General features: G+C 33.4%; 1 protein-coding gene across 3 annotated transcripts; it reads left to right on the top strand.

Moving 5' to 3' along the window:
• Nucleotides 1-2,465: 2,465 nt before the first annotated feature.
• Nucleotides 2,466-4,767, top strand: LOC130672638 (uncharacterized). Of its 3 annotated transcripts, none has more exons than XM_057477285.1 (3): nt 2,466-2,615; nt 4,250-4,522; nt 4,622-4,767. In XM_057477285.1, exons 2-3 carry the CDS (start codon nt 4,252-4,254, stop codon nt 4,714-4,716), a joined length of 366 nt encoding a protein of 121 aa, XP_057333268.1. In that variant the 5' UTR covers nt 2,466-2,615; nt 4,250-4,251; the 3' UTR covers nt 4,717-4,767. The 3 variants fall into 3 exon arrangements, 1 of the variants encoding a protein (XP_057333268.1); XR_008990749.1 differs by lacking the exon at nt 2,466-2,615 and adding an exon at nt 2,629-2,861; XR_008990748.1 differs by lacking the exon at nt 2,466-2,615 and adding an exon at nt 3,034-3,484.
• Nucleotides 4,768-15,515: the final 10,748 nt, after the last annotated feature.

A 15,515-nucleotide genomic window follows, 5' to 3' on the forward strand; every position in this document is an offset into this window, starting at 1 on the left:
AGGCCAAGTAATTAACTACGGCAGGACGTTGACAAACATTTTCGTCTTAAACGAGAAAATCTACTCTTCAAGTTCTCATTCCTCTGTACATACTACTACTTCAACAGCTCCTACTCCTACTCCAACTCCTGTTCCTGATCCTGTTTCTCTTCCTGCTCACTCGAAAGTCATTTTACTCCTATCGTGCTCGAAACTCGTATCCCAAGATGTTAATTATGTATTTTTAATCACCCTTTTCCTCACTCTCGGCTTTGAGCAAGTCATACCTTTCCTCATCATCTAATTTTTTTTTTTTTTTCCTTTAACTTTAACTCGGTTCTTTTGCTTGCGACCTCCCACAAGAGAAAGAAGCTGCCCACGACAAACTTTACCCCATCCGTTTTATATTTCCGCGTTATACGAATAACGCATTTAACAAATAATTAAAAACTTTAGACGAGCAAGCACCTGCTTATTCTACCCTCACAATCACCGACGATCCTTATTACCATCTGTCACTAATTTTTTTCATACTCTTTATCACTCCCTTCATTTTCCCGTTCTTAATACACTGCGCGAAAAAAATTACAGCTGACTTTTTTCCTTAAAAAAAAAATGCACCAAAGGTTGATTGCATGCTAAAGCGAAAATGGTTTATAAAAATATTTTACGATTCACCAGAAACATTAGTAATGCCGGTATTTACTTTTCTTTCGCTTTATTGTAAGGTTCAAAGGTTAAACATTTGTCAACATTGAAAAGAAAAATAAATATAGATTTTTGTTATATTTTTATTAAAGTCGTTGCAATTTTTTTACTGCGAAAATTCACTTTTTATCCTTTCTTTCCACCTCATTTTATCACATTTCACAACTCACTTATTTACCTACACAATTTAACGTTTATATAAATCGTCTTTACAATCTCACGTACTGCAGACGCAATACTGAAATTAAAGTTTTAAAATTTTCAGTTTATTGCGAAATTGTAAAGATAAATTACATATAGCAATTTTTAGATATCTGTATACTGTGTTAATATTAACAATTTTTCGTAGCATGGACAAATTTTCGTGTTTGAAAAGTAATCAAAGTTTTTGCCCCCACGGAAAAAATATATATGCGGGAATATATGTCAAAATATATCTTGGGAAATATTCAAAAATATATGTCAATATATATGCTGCAAAGAAGCCACATATATCTGACATTTATATCCGACACCGGATATATCCTGTATACATACAGCTCATATATTCAGGGCATATATGCGTAAGATATATTAAGCAGATATATGCAGTGGGCAAAATTTTATAAATGTCAAATATATGTGGCTTCTATGCAGCATATATATTGACATATATTTTTGAATATTTCCCAAGACATATTTTGACATATATTCCCGCATATATTTTTTTTCCGCGAGGGTGGATACAGTAAATTTAAATTTTAGTGATATCTCAAGCCCGGGAAAAGAAATTTAAATCTACGGAGACCTAAATCCTGCAATCGATCGAGACCTAGATCTAATACTTTAATTATTTAAGTCTGTGATTAAAAAAAGTCAAATAAAATTTTTTTTCAAATCAATAAATAAATGACGCCAACTTTTCGATCTCATCTTCGGAATAAATAAAATACCTTCGTTTCAATTCAACAAGCCCTTAATTTCAATAGCATTTCCGCCTTATAAAGCATCGCAAGTGAAAATAAGGACTTGGACCAACATCCCCTGAGAGAAGACCGAGTACAAAGTAAAGGGAAACGTAAAATAAAAGTAAAAATAAAAAGGGTTCAAAAGATAAGTGAGAGGAAGTTTTTAATTTGAGGGATAAAATAAACGGTCACCGACGGGAATAATTATCAAGCATTAAACTCAGGCACCGTAATTATAACCAACTATGCGTTGCCAGTAAACCACTATTTTGTTGTCGAGCGTTCTTGTTAAAAGTCTCCTATAAATAAATAACAAAATATAATAGACCCTGAATTTGTCGCAATCAAAACTTGCCGCGGTTTTATACAAAGTTATTGACTGAAACTATAGCATACTAAATTCAAATTTATTCAACACAACGCGAGAAACATTTAAGTGCAACAATAAGAGAAAACATTTAATTTAATTTTCTTCTCAGATTTTATTATTTTATTTGAATAAATTAAAGTTTTAAAGTTATAAATTTAAACGCAATCACCGACACTTTACCCACAGCGAGTGTGAATTTATAAATAAATAAATATAAATATAAATAAAAACTTTAATTACACCATCTATGCTTCATCTCCCCCCCCCCTCCTCTACTCAATTGAACTTTTTCATGCGTCACTTAAACAACTCATACTTTATAGTTCTCCCGATCGCGAATGCGCATGCGGGGCCTTGAATATTTTTCTCTCACTCACTCTTCGACTATACTCATCCTTTTTTTTCCTCAATGCAAGATAACACTCAAGATACTAAACTATCATACATAATATATGCTCATAAACCAACTAAACTTCAATACATAACATCAAATTACCCTGTGATTATTATTTTTAAAAAAATTCCACACACGGCAAATTGTTAACTTGTCGTTTTTCAGTCGCACATGTGCACAAACTATTACGTCGCAAGTTTATATTCTTGAATTTGAAGTAATAAAATACTTAATTTTTTTTTTTGTGTACTAATTAAAAGTAATATTCACTTGTAATTAAATTTAATGGAAATAGAGTCAAAAATTTAATTTTTTTTTGATAAATAATAAATAAAACCTTTGAACAATTCGTGGAATGCAAGATAATAAATATATGAATGACGTAGCTACTGATTACCGTAATGACGATTGACTCATACTCAGAGTGAAGTTAGTAGCATTAATAACTTGACAGCGATATAATGTGCGTTTCTTTACGTAGTGGTTAAAATACATGTTTTAATAGAAGTAATTAAGTAATCAAAGGTATTTTTTAAATTTAATTAACTATTTAAATGCTGAGTGTTTAGAATTTTGAGATATATTTGTAGATATATATGTATATATATATAGATATAGATATAGGGATAGATATATTTTTGTTATAAGTATAGATGATTCATGAGCAGATAAGTTATCGTAAATAAAAATAATAAATCATGTCGGCAATAAATAAAAGTCACAAAGCATAAATGAAATAAAAATAAATTATAATAATTTATCGGTCGGAGTATTATATAAAATAAAGTTACGCGATGAAAAAATTTTTAAGTGTAAAAAAAGTTATAGAATTTTTGATAATAGATAAATGTACTTATAAGAGCGTATTGACATGTTAAATATATGATAGAGAATAACAAAATCCGAGGATCGTAGATAAGTCTAACTGGTAGTGCAGTAACCAGGTCTTTTATCTCCTTTCTACGGTAGCTGGTTTATTTTAGTTGGCTTGTCCTGGCACCTGCGCACCTGTTGCTCGTTTAGAGTCGCTAGTTACGTTACTGTCACAAAATTTTCAGTAATCCAGTGACACATGGGAAATCCCTGGTAACGCATTTATGTATGAGACTAGATTCTATATTCCACTATACTCATTATCACCCATACTTTAGTATTTATATTTCAGTTATCATTCATTTTTAATTTTTTTAATCAATGGATAAAAAATAAATTTTTAAAAAATGGGAAATTAATATCGATAAAACTGAAAGTTAATTCGATATTGTTATCATTTCTGTGGGTAAAGACTTGAAATTAATTTCAATAGGTGACTAGTACTCATAAGAATAAAAATAATCTAAATTTGTTAATTAATAAGAATTAAAGTCATGTAGACAAAATTTTAAATCACTCGATTAAAAAATTTATTTTCATCTGCAAATTATTGAAAAGTGAATCAAAATAAATGAAAAAAAATCTAGAAATTTTTAATGGAATTTTTCTATGACCAAAAATATATCTCGCTACTCCAACCATAAAGAATTGAATCAACACTAATATTTACTTTTCGTTCTAGCAAATTATTGAAATTAAAATAGGGTAGAAGTACCATTTGTGGCCACTGCTCCATTTTTGGACATTTAATACTTTATTTTAAATAATGAAAACGCATTAAAAAAAAATTTCATTGCAATAGTGTGATAAAAATATATTCAAACACATTTAAAAAAATTAATTATGTTGTTGAGTATTTTACAAATTATTTTATTCAAAATTTCTAAGTGGCCAAAACTGGCCCTAAAGTGGCTAAAACGGTACTTCTACCCTATCAAAAAATTTAGATTCGCTTAAATAAAAACGAAAAATTTTTAGCAATGCAATCAGATACTCCGAGACTCCCAACGTATGCAGAAGCAACAGCACCGGCAGATCGTCAATACGAACACCATCCGACAGTATATTCAACGTATCCAACTCCAATACCCTCTTACACAACAACCGAGCTACCAAATTATGTACACTCGCCTTCAGTAAATCTTTATCAGTATACAAACAATCAGTTACCAACAAATACTCCAGTAGCTCAACGCATTCATGTCATAACAGAAGCACATTCACAACCTCGTAGATCATTTAGTTGTACCAGTAAGTACTCCTACCAATACTAGTATTTTGACTTCAATGATTCGTTTAATTTTCATTGACTAATTGACCTTGTAAATAAAATTTATTAAAATTTTTCAGAACGTCAGGGAACTATCTGGGGAATTATTTTCGGCTTACTTTTGTTCGCTGGAATTTGTAGACTAATAATGTCTTTTTATCACAATAGGTATTGATCTAGTGTACAAATAATATTATTTTATAAGAAAATAAAAATTAGTAACTAACTCGAGTGCATTTATTTAAATTTACTGACAATGACATTTATCGAGGAATATCAAGAGTCATTTAATTTGAGGATTATATTATATAATAATAGTTGGTTTAACTTTGAGTAAGCTTTCAAGAGGATAGAAACTACATGGGTATGAGCTTTGTCATCTTAACGAGCTTGTTCTTGATAGTTAAACGAGAGTATACGACACCGATGTGTTCGAAAACGGGCGCAGGCAGGAGTGTCTGATGTTTGGAGCACACGCCGATAGGCAGGTAATTAAGACCCAGGATCCCGGCGGATCAGGAAAACGTTACTTGATGTGTAATACTGATAATGCCGGAGGATCGACAGTATAACTATAGATTTTGGGTTTTAAATATATATAACTTGTAATTTTCAACATCTCTATTTTTCTCTCCCGTGAGTGGAAAAATAATTATTTTAGTTTTAATAGTGTGTTGATGAAGTTTATTTAATAATTAAATGTAACTGATGAGCTATGAACTTTAACCTATGATACAAAAAAATAACTGAGGTCATTTTAATTAATAATGATTCATATTCAGATTCACACAGTAAAAAGTCGCGACTGTCTCAATTATTCAATCGTCGCATTGCGGTATAAAATTGATTATCTTTAATAACAACGTTTATTATCTATTATTTTGTTCAAAATACCTGTAAATTATATTAATTTTTAAAGGTATCAAGTTACAGAAAAAATTTTTGAAATCATTTATTTGATTTTTTTCCAAATTTCAGACACTCCACCGTGAAAAATAATTTTCAGTCTTTTAATTTTCTTCGCTGAAAACTAGAAAATTATCAAAGGAATCAAAATTATTGAAAAAAGTCCGTGAAAAATAATTTATCTAATAAATTTTCATCTTTTCGAGAATGATAAGTATTTAAAATTTGAATTTAATGCTATCATAATTATTTTCAGGCATGAAAGACCCAGGATTCATTTTACTAAAATTTATTTTTAATAAAAAATTAGGAATGTTTAGACGTCAATTGCTTCGCTCTAAATTTTCTGAAGGTATAATTCGAAATATTGTAATTGCAATGAGTAGAAAAACATAATGTTTATAAATATTAAGAAATGTATCGCATTATAGAGATGAATATGTAAGTGAGGTTGAATTTCAGTGGTTTAAGTCCAGCATGGTCAGCCACCTGTTCACCCGGTGGTTAGTACTAACGGTATTAAAGCGTCAGAAATTTCCATCTAGGTGTATGCAAGTGTGGAGTGTACTAGGACGGTCAAGGGCCACCGAGTGCCGTAAGCGCATTATCGTAAGGCGCTTATCCAATTGCTGACCAGCGCAATTACATATATTACGAATAGCCTGGGACGCTTTAGGGTGCCACTAACTCACCCTCCTACCTTTGGTATTCACCATTTTAGGTATTCGCTAGCTCGTTTACAAACTTGCTCTTACATTCTACCATAACTTATTATTTTCATGTAATATCCTGAGTTATTCAGCCAAATATTGTCGGACATATGTTACCAAATAAGTTAATTGAAATTTATTTGATTGGCAAGAAAAAAGTTAAATAAATGTGAAAAAGTTATAAACGAATTGGAATCCTTAGATTTCGTTTCCATTTTACGAGGACATTTTTCAACAAGTATAAAAGTATTGGTTGTCGAGAGCAACCTGCTAAAATGAGGTGAACACAAGTAAGTACCGAGAGACCGAGTATAGAGTACCACCACTCCAACTTTCATTCTTAGGAGACCGAGTTCAATCAAGTGACACACGGGTAACAAACCACCACAAAAGCTAGCAAACCGTTAATTGGAGCTGACTGGAGCCCCGCTTTACGACGCAATCCAGTCGAATTATCCGACCTGTATTTCCACTCTGCTACTAACGCTATACTATACGCTGTGCTATACTACACTACACTCCTCTTCAGCAACTACTGAGTTAAGACTCGACCGGAGAGACTTTCTGTCTTATTTCTTCTTATTACTTTCGGTGCTATTGCTTCAGAAACACTGTCTTTGCTTCATTCCCGGAATTTATTTTTTATACTTTTTTTCGACAGTACAGAGTAGATTGGCAAAAAACAACTAAAGAAATTCGTAAATCCGATTTTATAAATGATTTCAAGTCGAATAACTCATCAAATGATGAGGATTCTTCGTCAGAAAGTTGGGTTTGGAAGTTATTAGCATTCCAAGAATGAAATCTTTCGTTTTTTATTTTATTAGATTTAAAATATATAGAAGAAAAAATATTATTTTAGTAAGTCACGGACTCGTCAAGACGCAGGATCTTTGCAGAGAGAATGGTCAAGTAAACTTTTTTATACCTTTTTACTACAGTAATATATATTGACAGGGAGGAGGACCCAGGGGGGTGGTTTTGCGAGAGAGAAACCGCGCAACAGTAACCCTAGTTAAAACGTTAAGCCAACGGTAAAGCATAAAATGAGGGGTAGATACAGATGCGAATGTAAACTTCGGTACAGTGTGTACTCGAAAAACATCTCCAACTCTCCAACGTGTTGTTAAATCGGCCCCTTTTTCGCCCCCGTTTTTTCTTTACGAGCCTCTTAAGTCCATCTGATGTGTTGTGAGTACGATTCAAAGTTTTATTTCATCACTTGCCCTCATAAAAAACGTGAAACGAGACTAGCATCGCCAATTTTTATTTACCTCGATTTTTTTTTATTTTTTTTTCTGTATGATTCCATCCGGTTTTTTTTCTACACGACCGGACGAGGTCAGGCTCTGAGATTGGAAAGCCGTAAAAATCCCAATAATTCAAGTCTATACGTTAAATTGTCGATTAACAGCCTTTCATGATAATCAACACTTCATTTAATCCTTTTGAATAAAAATAAATTTTTTATCTGCTTCATCCATCATTAAATTCATTGAAAATTTTTTACTATTAATATATAGATATGAAAAAAAAACTTGAGGAAATGAAAAATAATCAAATTTCAATTGCCATAAAATTTTTTTTCACATTTTCGGGTACTACAGTTTTTACCTCTTCTCTACATTACATAAGTGCGTCGCCCCCTTCATCCCGAGAAAATTCGCGATCATTTCTCACTAATTCAAATTAACAGTTATTAGAGCCTTCAGTCCTATCAATCGACGTATCAAACTCACTATAAAATCAGTTATGTAGTCTGTAAAAACGCGATTTTGTAATTGAAAAGCACTGTTAGCTCGGGAATTAGTTAACGATGACAGAATCGCAAAAAAATATACCAAAATTCACATTCAGTGTCCCTCGTATGTTGTGACTAATAGAATTTGGATTGAGCCCTATACTGGTATGATTGTCAGAGAGTGCCAATTCATGAAATAATACCTCTCTCTTCCCCTTGATATATCTATCGATAATAGTAAAACAAGAGTGTACACTGCTATTAATCCCAATTGATTGTAACCAATTTCCGTAATGGAAAAAATGATCCCATGCAACTACAGCTTATTTAATACTTTTTTTTCTCGCAAGTTTCTGTAATAAAAAAATCACTGAATACTAATATTTTGGTGAATAAATAGTTGAATTTTGAATATCAATGCCGGGTAGCAGGTGGTTTCCTTAAAACTTTTCAAGAACACTTAAGTGAGTGTAGATTGGTGTGCGCAGAGAGCCGTATGTATATTATACATAAAGAGGAGGAGACATATACATATAATAGACATAGATATAGTTATAGTTATAGATATAGATATAGATATAGATACTCATATATATACACACACACAGAAGGGTAGTGACAAATCAATGGTAGATGGTAGGGTAGGTAACGGCATATGAGAGCCGGATCCTATCTTATCAACGCATTATTCAAACGGTGGAGGCTGCTCAGGACTCTAACTGCCTGCATTTGCATAAATCCATAGATCTCTTCGTGCGCTTGGTCGATGCCCACGCTCAAATTATATATAGTTATAGTGGTAGTAGGTGCCAGTACACATGCCAGAGTCTCAATAATCCATCTCTCTCGATGTGTGTATTCACATATAACATACCAGCCAGCAAATTACAGTGGCCCATATAACTTCACAATAGTGGGCGGCATACTGGAGCATCCAATGGCCATCAGTTGATCGGGATCGGCATAGTCTCTAATGAAATGTACTTCAATTTACGAAATTCAATCTCCTCATCAATATTATTCCGCTGCTATCGGATCATTCAGAGGAAAAATTTTATTACACTCTGTGGTGTATCGAGGAACCGGCGAGATGATGAGTAATTAAGATTACGATTAAATATTTAATATAAAATAGATCGAAATAATTTAGCGAATTCTCTTATTTTTTTCGGTGTGCAATCAAGGGTGTGTCAAGAGCTGGGTAAGCCGCGTAATTCGTTGTGATCGCGCGCAAACTGCTCGTAATAAATTCCACGTTTACCAATTCTGCCTACGACAGGAATTATTCGGTGGCCGTGGTGGCGCGACGAGTAGCAGCGTCGAGCAACGTCGAGCTCGATTCGCTCGATTCGATCGAGGTGCATGAAATACGCCGGAGTTGGGGTCGGGGGTGCACCTACATACTATTCCAATGTGTCCCACTCATTCTCTTATAACTCTCTCCGTCACTCTCTCTCTTTCTCCCTCTCGCTCTTGGTCTCGCCTGCTCAGTTTCATTTGCTGTCCCTATCGTTCACTGGAACCCACAACTCTATCGTTAACCCAAACGCTTTGACTCGCCAATTTCACCTCCCCCTCTCTCACCGCTCCTTTATTTCCCATTTACCACATAATTTATATCTATCCAACATTACACAGGCTTTCTTTTACTCATTCACATTCAATATTTCGGTTAAATAGTACCCAAGTACGTCCACGTCGTTTCTATCAACAAATAGCTCGAAGAAAAATTTCAAAATCATCTACACGGAAAGAAAATTATGGCAGCGGTTCCCATAATTTTGTGAAATTTTTTCCTATACCATCATAGGAATTACGACCATAAATTATGGGAGCGCTTCCTATAATTATAGGAATAGTTCCTATAATTATGGGAATGATACTCATAACACTATAGGAATGGTTCCTATAATTATAGGAATGGTTCTTGTAATTTATAGGAATACTTTCTATAATATTATAGGAACCATTCCCATAATGCAATTGGAATGGTTCGTATACCATTATGGGAATCACTCCCATAATATTATGGGAATAGTTCCCATAATATTATGGGAATAGTTCCCATAATATTATGGGAATAGTTCCCATACTATTATAAAAACCATTCCTATAATATTATGGGAATAGTTCCCATATTATCATGAAAAAATTAATTGAAAGAAGTGTGGTAATCATTTCTACAGTACACAGAAATATTATTAAACATAAAAACAAAAATTCAAACATTGTAAAAAAAAATCGTATTTGGCAAAAAAACATTAAAATTTTTAACAAGAATTTTTTGTCAGCACAAAACATTCAAGAAAATTCAAATTTTGGGAAATTTCTGCACTATTGTGCAAAAAAAAATGTTATGATATTATAGGGATGGTTCCCATAACATTATGGGAATAGTTCCCATAATATTATAGGAATAGTTCCTATACCAATATGGGAACCATTTCCATGATAGTATGAGAATAGTTCCCATACCATTATGGGAATGGTTCCCATAATGGTATGGGAACTATTCTCATACTATCATGGGGATGGTTCCCATAATATATGAAAAGTATCCCTATAGTAGTATAGGTACTATTCCCATACCATTATGGGAACCATTCCCATAATGCATAGCAAAACTTCCCATAATTTTCTTTCCGTGTAGATGAAAGTTGAGAAAAAACAAAAAAAAATTCTGTAATTTTTTTTAAATCTCCATTTAACCTCCATGACCATTCTACCTCAGTCTACACAACATGTATAGTAATGTCTATGATGAATTGACAAAAAAAAGCTAAGAGTAAAAAATAATAAAAAAAAATGACTAGATAAGTAAACCATCGTCCCTTGATCTGTCGAGAGCAGTGCGCGCCCACTCAATAGCTCTTTACTTTCTCCCTCTTATCAAGCTCCCTTGCGGGCCTCCGGCGAAGAAGACGCACCTCACCAGTTATCGATTTTCGATCTAAGCGTCGGAGCGCAAGAAACGTTTCACGATAATGCTACTATGGCTAATAACGTGAACGATAACTTAACCGCGCTCCATTCACTCTCAGCAACTACTCTCTTTCTCTCAACTTATTCTCCTCTCGCTCAGCATTTACACTCTTCTTGGGACATCGTCACGCCAACAACCCCTTTATTCTGCACTATTTAATATATTAAAACAATTTCATCTTCCGTGTATTTATAATCAATTTTACACTCGCTTCTTTTTAATTTAATACCATCATACTTTACACTAAATGTTTTATAGTTTGTGGTACTTATTATTTTTATTATCTTTGTTAATTATTTTTAAATACTAATACCATATAAATTTGCGGTAATGGCCGCTTTCGAATAGCAAGACCGACCAACCTATTAATTGATTTAATTACAGAGTTGAATTGTAGAGGACAGAATTTAAATTGGAGGCCAGTGGATTCTATTTTGGAAAGGGTTTGTGTGAGAAAGGGAAATGCTAGTCCTTTTGGTCTCGTGTCCAAAGGATTTTACTCTTGTTTCTCTGCACATATACATTGTGGACTGGGGCACGATGGGATACTCCAAAAGTTTAGCAAAAAAAAAATTTTCACTGTCAAGTTTTCATAAAATTTATGTAAAACCGAAATTTCACACCGATATAAAGTATCCGGGTACGATGGAACCGGTAAAAAATTTTATTAATTAAAATTTTTGTGGAATGATGGCTGATCTAGTAATTTAAAGTCATAAGAAGTAATGCGCGCTTATTAATTCCATGTCCAAATCTCCTCTATAAATATATATGAAATTACTTCAGTATTGAGTTTTATTTAATCTTCCAGTAGATGAAAAAAAAGTAAATACCCCCGTAAGAGAGACACAATATTATGAAAGTACAACTGAGAGCCAGTACAGTGGCAAATAATAAGAAAGTGTGTGGTGAAGATCGAGGTAAAGAAAGAGAAAGAGCCAGAGCTATAAGTAAAATCTTGAGAACTCGAAATTGCAGGTTTTGGATGAAACGCTGGACCAGCGTCTACGTGACCGGATTCTTGGAACTTAAACGTCGGATGCCCCGCACGCTGACCAAGATAAATAGGATATTTCTGGATAAACGCTTACCTACGTGCTTCTAAAAGATATCTTTAGGACTCTACTATCATGACTGCAACTTTATTCGTTACTGCATTCATAAATCCGCGTATAGAAAATTCACTCAAACCATCATCGTACCCACGATTCACGATGCTTCATTACGTTTTAAATTTACCGATGTCTTGTGGTCTCTATTTTAAATTCAACTTTTCCAGTTTTGTTGAGTTAAAAATAGAAAATTTATTTGAATTTTTATAGTCAAATGAATTATTAGTTTTAAATCTCAACCCAGACAGCAATTCTTTTAAATTTTCATTTGCAGACGTGTTGGCTGTTGGACGTGTAAATAAATGAAATAAATGTTGAGTTGAGAAAATATTAATTATTGCGGTAAATAAAAGTAAGTGACAAGAACACAAGATACATTGTGATAAATTTAAGTAGCGACAAACGTAGACTAAATGTGTATAGAGTGTACCCGAAAGGTGAAAAGGTGGTAGATGACGACGGTAGAGAGAAACCCTGAGGTGTTATAAGCTCCTAGGACACTGATGGATTAGCCAAGTCAGGTGTGTAGCTCTTTCCTGTTGGTGAAAGCAGGAAGTTGAGTGAGTAAGATTGAGTCACGTCTTAGACCTTCGCCGAATAAGGGATGACGTGATCACTGAGATCGGTATATGTCGATACCCCCCTCCCCGAATTAACCAACTCCCAGGTCGAGCTTAAAATCTCATTAATACAGTATTTAAATCAATTGTAAAAATATTTTATCTCAAATGGAGTAAATTTTATCGGAAGTAAGAAAGTAAATTTTTTTATGGCGCGAGCTTTTAAGACCGTCTTTGAGATTTTTTCCTACACTTATCTTTGATATAGGTTGAATGAAATGAAACATTAATCAAAGCTTCCAATCAAGATTTTAGCCGAAAGAAAAAGAATCATTATTTACAAAATAAAGTCTTAACTTGTCTCTTTTATCATTATATCACATTAGGGAATAATAAAATAAATTATTTTATACTACGTAATATATGAATTTTACTTTTTATAATGAGAAATGAGTAACTGGTAAACAAAGAAAAAAAAAATTTACCATAAATTGATTTAACGAAATTTTTCGATTAGAAGTTAAAATATTTAGAGACTAATTAGTTGTCGAGGGTATGGAGTGGTCGTTGTGCGGCACAAAGTACCACTCGATCTTTCAATGTCGTCGTCAAAATCGCGTCAACGACATTCCATTACCCACCTCGACTTGCTTGGACAAAAAAAAAGCTTTCAGCAGATCGATAGCTTGGAAAAATAAATAAATTACATAATGAAATGAAATTAAATATCTAGTACGTGGGCATGAACATGAACATGCTATGAAAATAATTTTAAATGTTCCTAAAGTTTTTGTTAATTAGCTGAAGAGCAAAAAGACAATGAAAGCAATAACACATATCCTATAACGAGATGTAAGGAATTTGCAATTTAAATGAGACGTGGCTCATGAAGAGCTGCCACGAGCAGAGAAACGAATGCGTATTTAGCCGTGGGTCGTTAGTCTGCTAGACATATATACACTGTAGTGTTAAATAATCACACCGCCGTCACGTTTTCCTTTAACGAGACGCGTTTATCAGGATCTGGCAACTGATTCCCAAACAACCCCAGGCGTTTCCGCCACCTTTTGGTCCTCGGATATCGACCAGCTAATTTCTTTATTTCTCAACTGTTTCTATCTCTTGTAAGTGAGCAGTATTGTGTAGTAATACTCATCAAAGCTGATAATGGTGTGTAATAAATATTAATTGAGATACACACAATAATATTTATCGGTAATTTCCGCGGGGAAATTAATTGAAAAGTATTTCGAGAACCCACTCGATAAATAAAGATATTTTCCAGGGAAATTTTCTCAAAATTGCAGTATGCAAACAAATTCAATACCTGTAGATTTGGTTTTTTGGAAAAATAAAATTACAATTGTTATGAACAAAAAACCGTTGAAAAAATTAACCGTCCAGCTTTTTGGCAAAATCTCAAAAAGTATAAGTGATAACTCAAATATTAGAAAAGTTTCTGGAAGAGCAGAAAATTTTAGTAGAAAAGTTCTCAACTCCTCGAATTGTAGCTCCAATATTTATAATTTTAATTTAACATCGAAAATCAGCTTTTGCGCGGCAGTTTCGGCATGCGCGCGCAGCCACTCTAGTGAGCGTAGTTTTTAAATAATTTTTTTTTAACATTCATGCGATATGAGTGCTATCTTAGCCCACGCTCTTTTGTTCACCAAATAGTTGTTTGCCCATTCAACTGTTTCCACGACATTTGTGTGCGTTATACGATTATCTGCGTGCGACAAGTAAATTTGAGTGCGACAATTAAATTTGAGTGCGACAAGTAAACTTGTTCCATTTAAGTATAGTGGAAACATGAAAATGCAAACATGCAATTAACCTTCTCAATAAGACAATTTATAGATAAATCGAGAAAAATATAGATAGCCCGAACTGGGAATCGAACCCAGACCAATTCGGTATCGCGCCGAGTGCTCTACCAGTCCAACACCTCGAGATGCCCTCTACATACTCCTCTACATACCCCTCGACATGGTTCTGTCGAGAGTCTAGGACTCTAATATTTGTATTCCTCCGGTATTTTCTATTATTTTCCATTGAAAGAGCCTCAGAAATCATGTCGAAGAACAACCAGAAGGAAATATGAGAAAAAAAAATATCAGATGGACCCAAAGAGTCCAACACCACGAGATGCCCTCTGCATACCCCTCGACATAGTCGTAACGAGGTCATTGGTTGAGCAAATTTTACACCTCATATTTTTTCCATACCGGGCTTTTTATATGAAAATCGATTCTTAAGGAGTAAACTCCAAAAAGATTTAGCGTATTTGAATCCTCGAAAACTTGGTATTTCCTTAAGTACCCCCTTTTGCCCCTCCCTCCCCTATATATTTATGTAAAATCTGCTAACAATACAAGATTAAAAATTTGACTAGATAAAATATTTAATTGGAATTTGGTTGAAAAAGTTAAATAATATATAGCATGTGTGGTGTTGAATGTTAGTTGTAGAAATTATATTGCCAGACGTTGGCGAATCTCATCTGAGTATACTTAAATGAACAGACACTTTGTTCCTGAATGTGTAAAATTGTGCGCGATATCTATACCAGGATCCTTGTAAGCCTTAATCTTTTGCATAAAGTATAATTCCATGAATACGGAATTAGTCGGTGTTAAGCTTGATACGGGAGTTGAATAGGTGAGTATCTGATGTAGTCAAGTACATCGTGTACCTATAGATAAATTTCAATAAATATATAACTGGCAATTTAATTTTTTTTTATATATAAATTGTCGAATTTATTTTCTTTAATTCTTATACAATAAATTTTTTATTTTATTTCCTCTACGCTCTCAAGTTTGAATCGATCATTTACCTAATTGGCCCTTGGTACTGAAATGCACGTTTCGATTCTCATTAACCAAAAGTTTAAACGAGATGTAATATAATATTCGAAGAAAAATGTATTTATGGTTTAAGTAGTCGACATAATAGCTTG

The sequence above is a fragment of the Microplitis mediator genome, chromosome 8 (genome assembly GCF_029852145.1).
Source record: "Microplitis mediator isolate UGA2020A chromosome 8, iyMicMedi2.1, whole genome shotgun sequence".
In the NCBI taxonomy this organism is placed as follows: Eukaryota; Metazoa; Arthropoda; class Insecta; order Hymenoptera; family Braconidae; genus Microplitis; species Microplitis mediator.

What these genes read in the sequence shown, in the direction of transcription:
- LOC130672638 (XM_057477285.1), top strand. Translation starts at nt 4,252, where the DNA reads ATGCAATCAGATACTCCGAGACTCCCAACGTATGCAGAAGCAACAGCA. An exon ending in TAGATCATTTAGTTGTACCA is followed by an intron (nt 4,523 to 4,621) that starts GTAAGTACTCCT and finishes AAAATTTTTCAG; the next exon opens with AACGTCAGGGAACTATCTGG.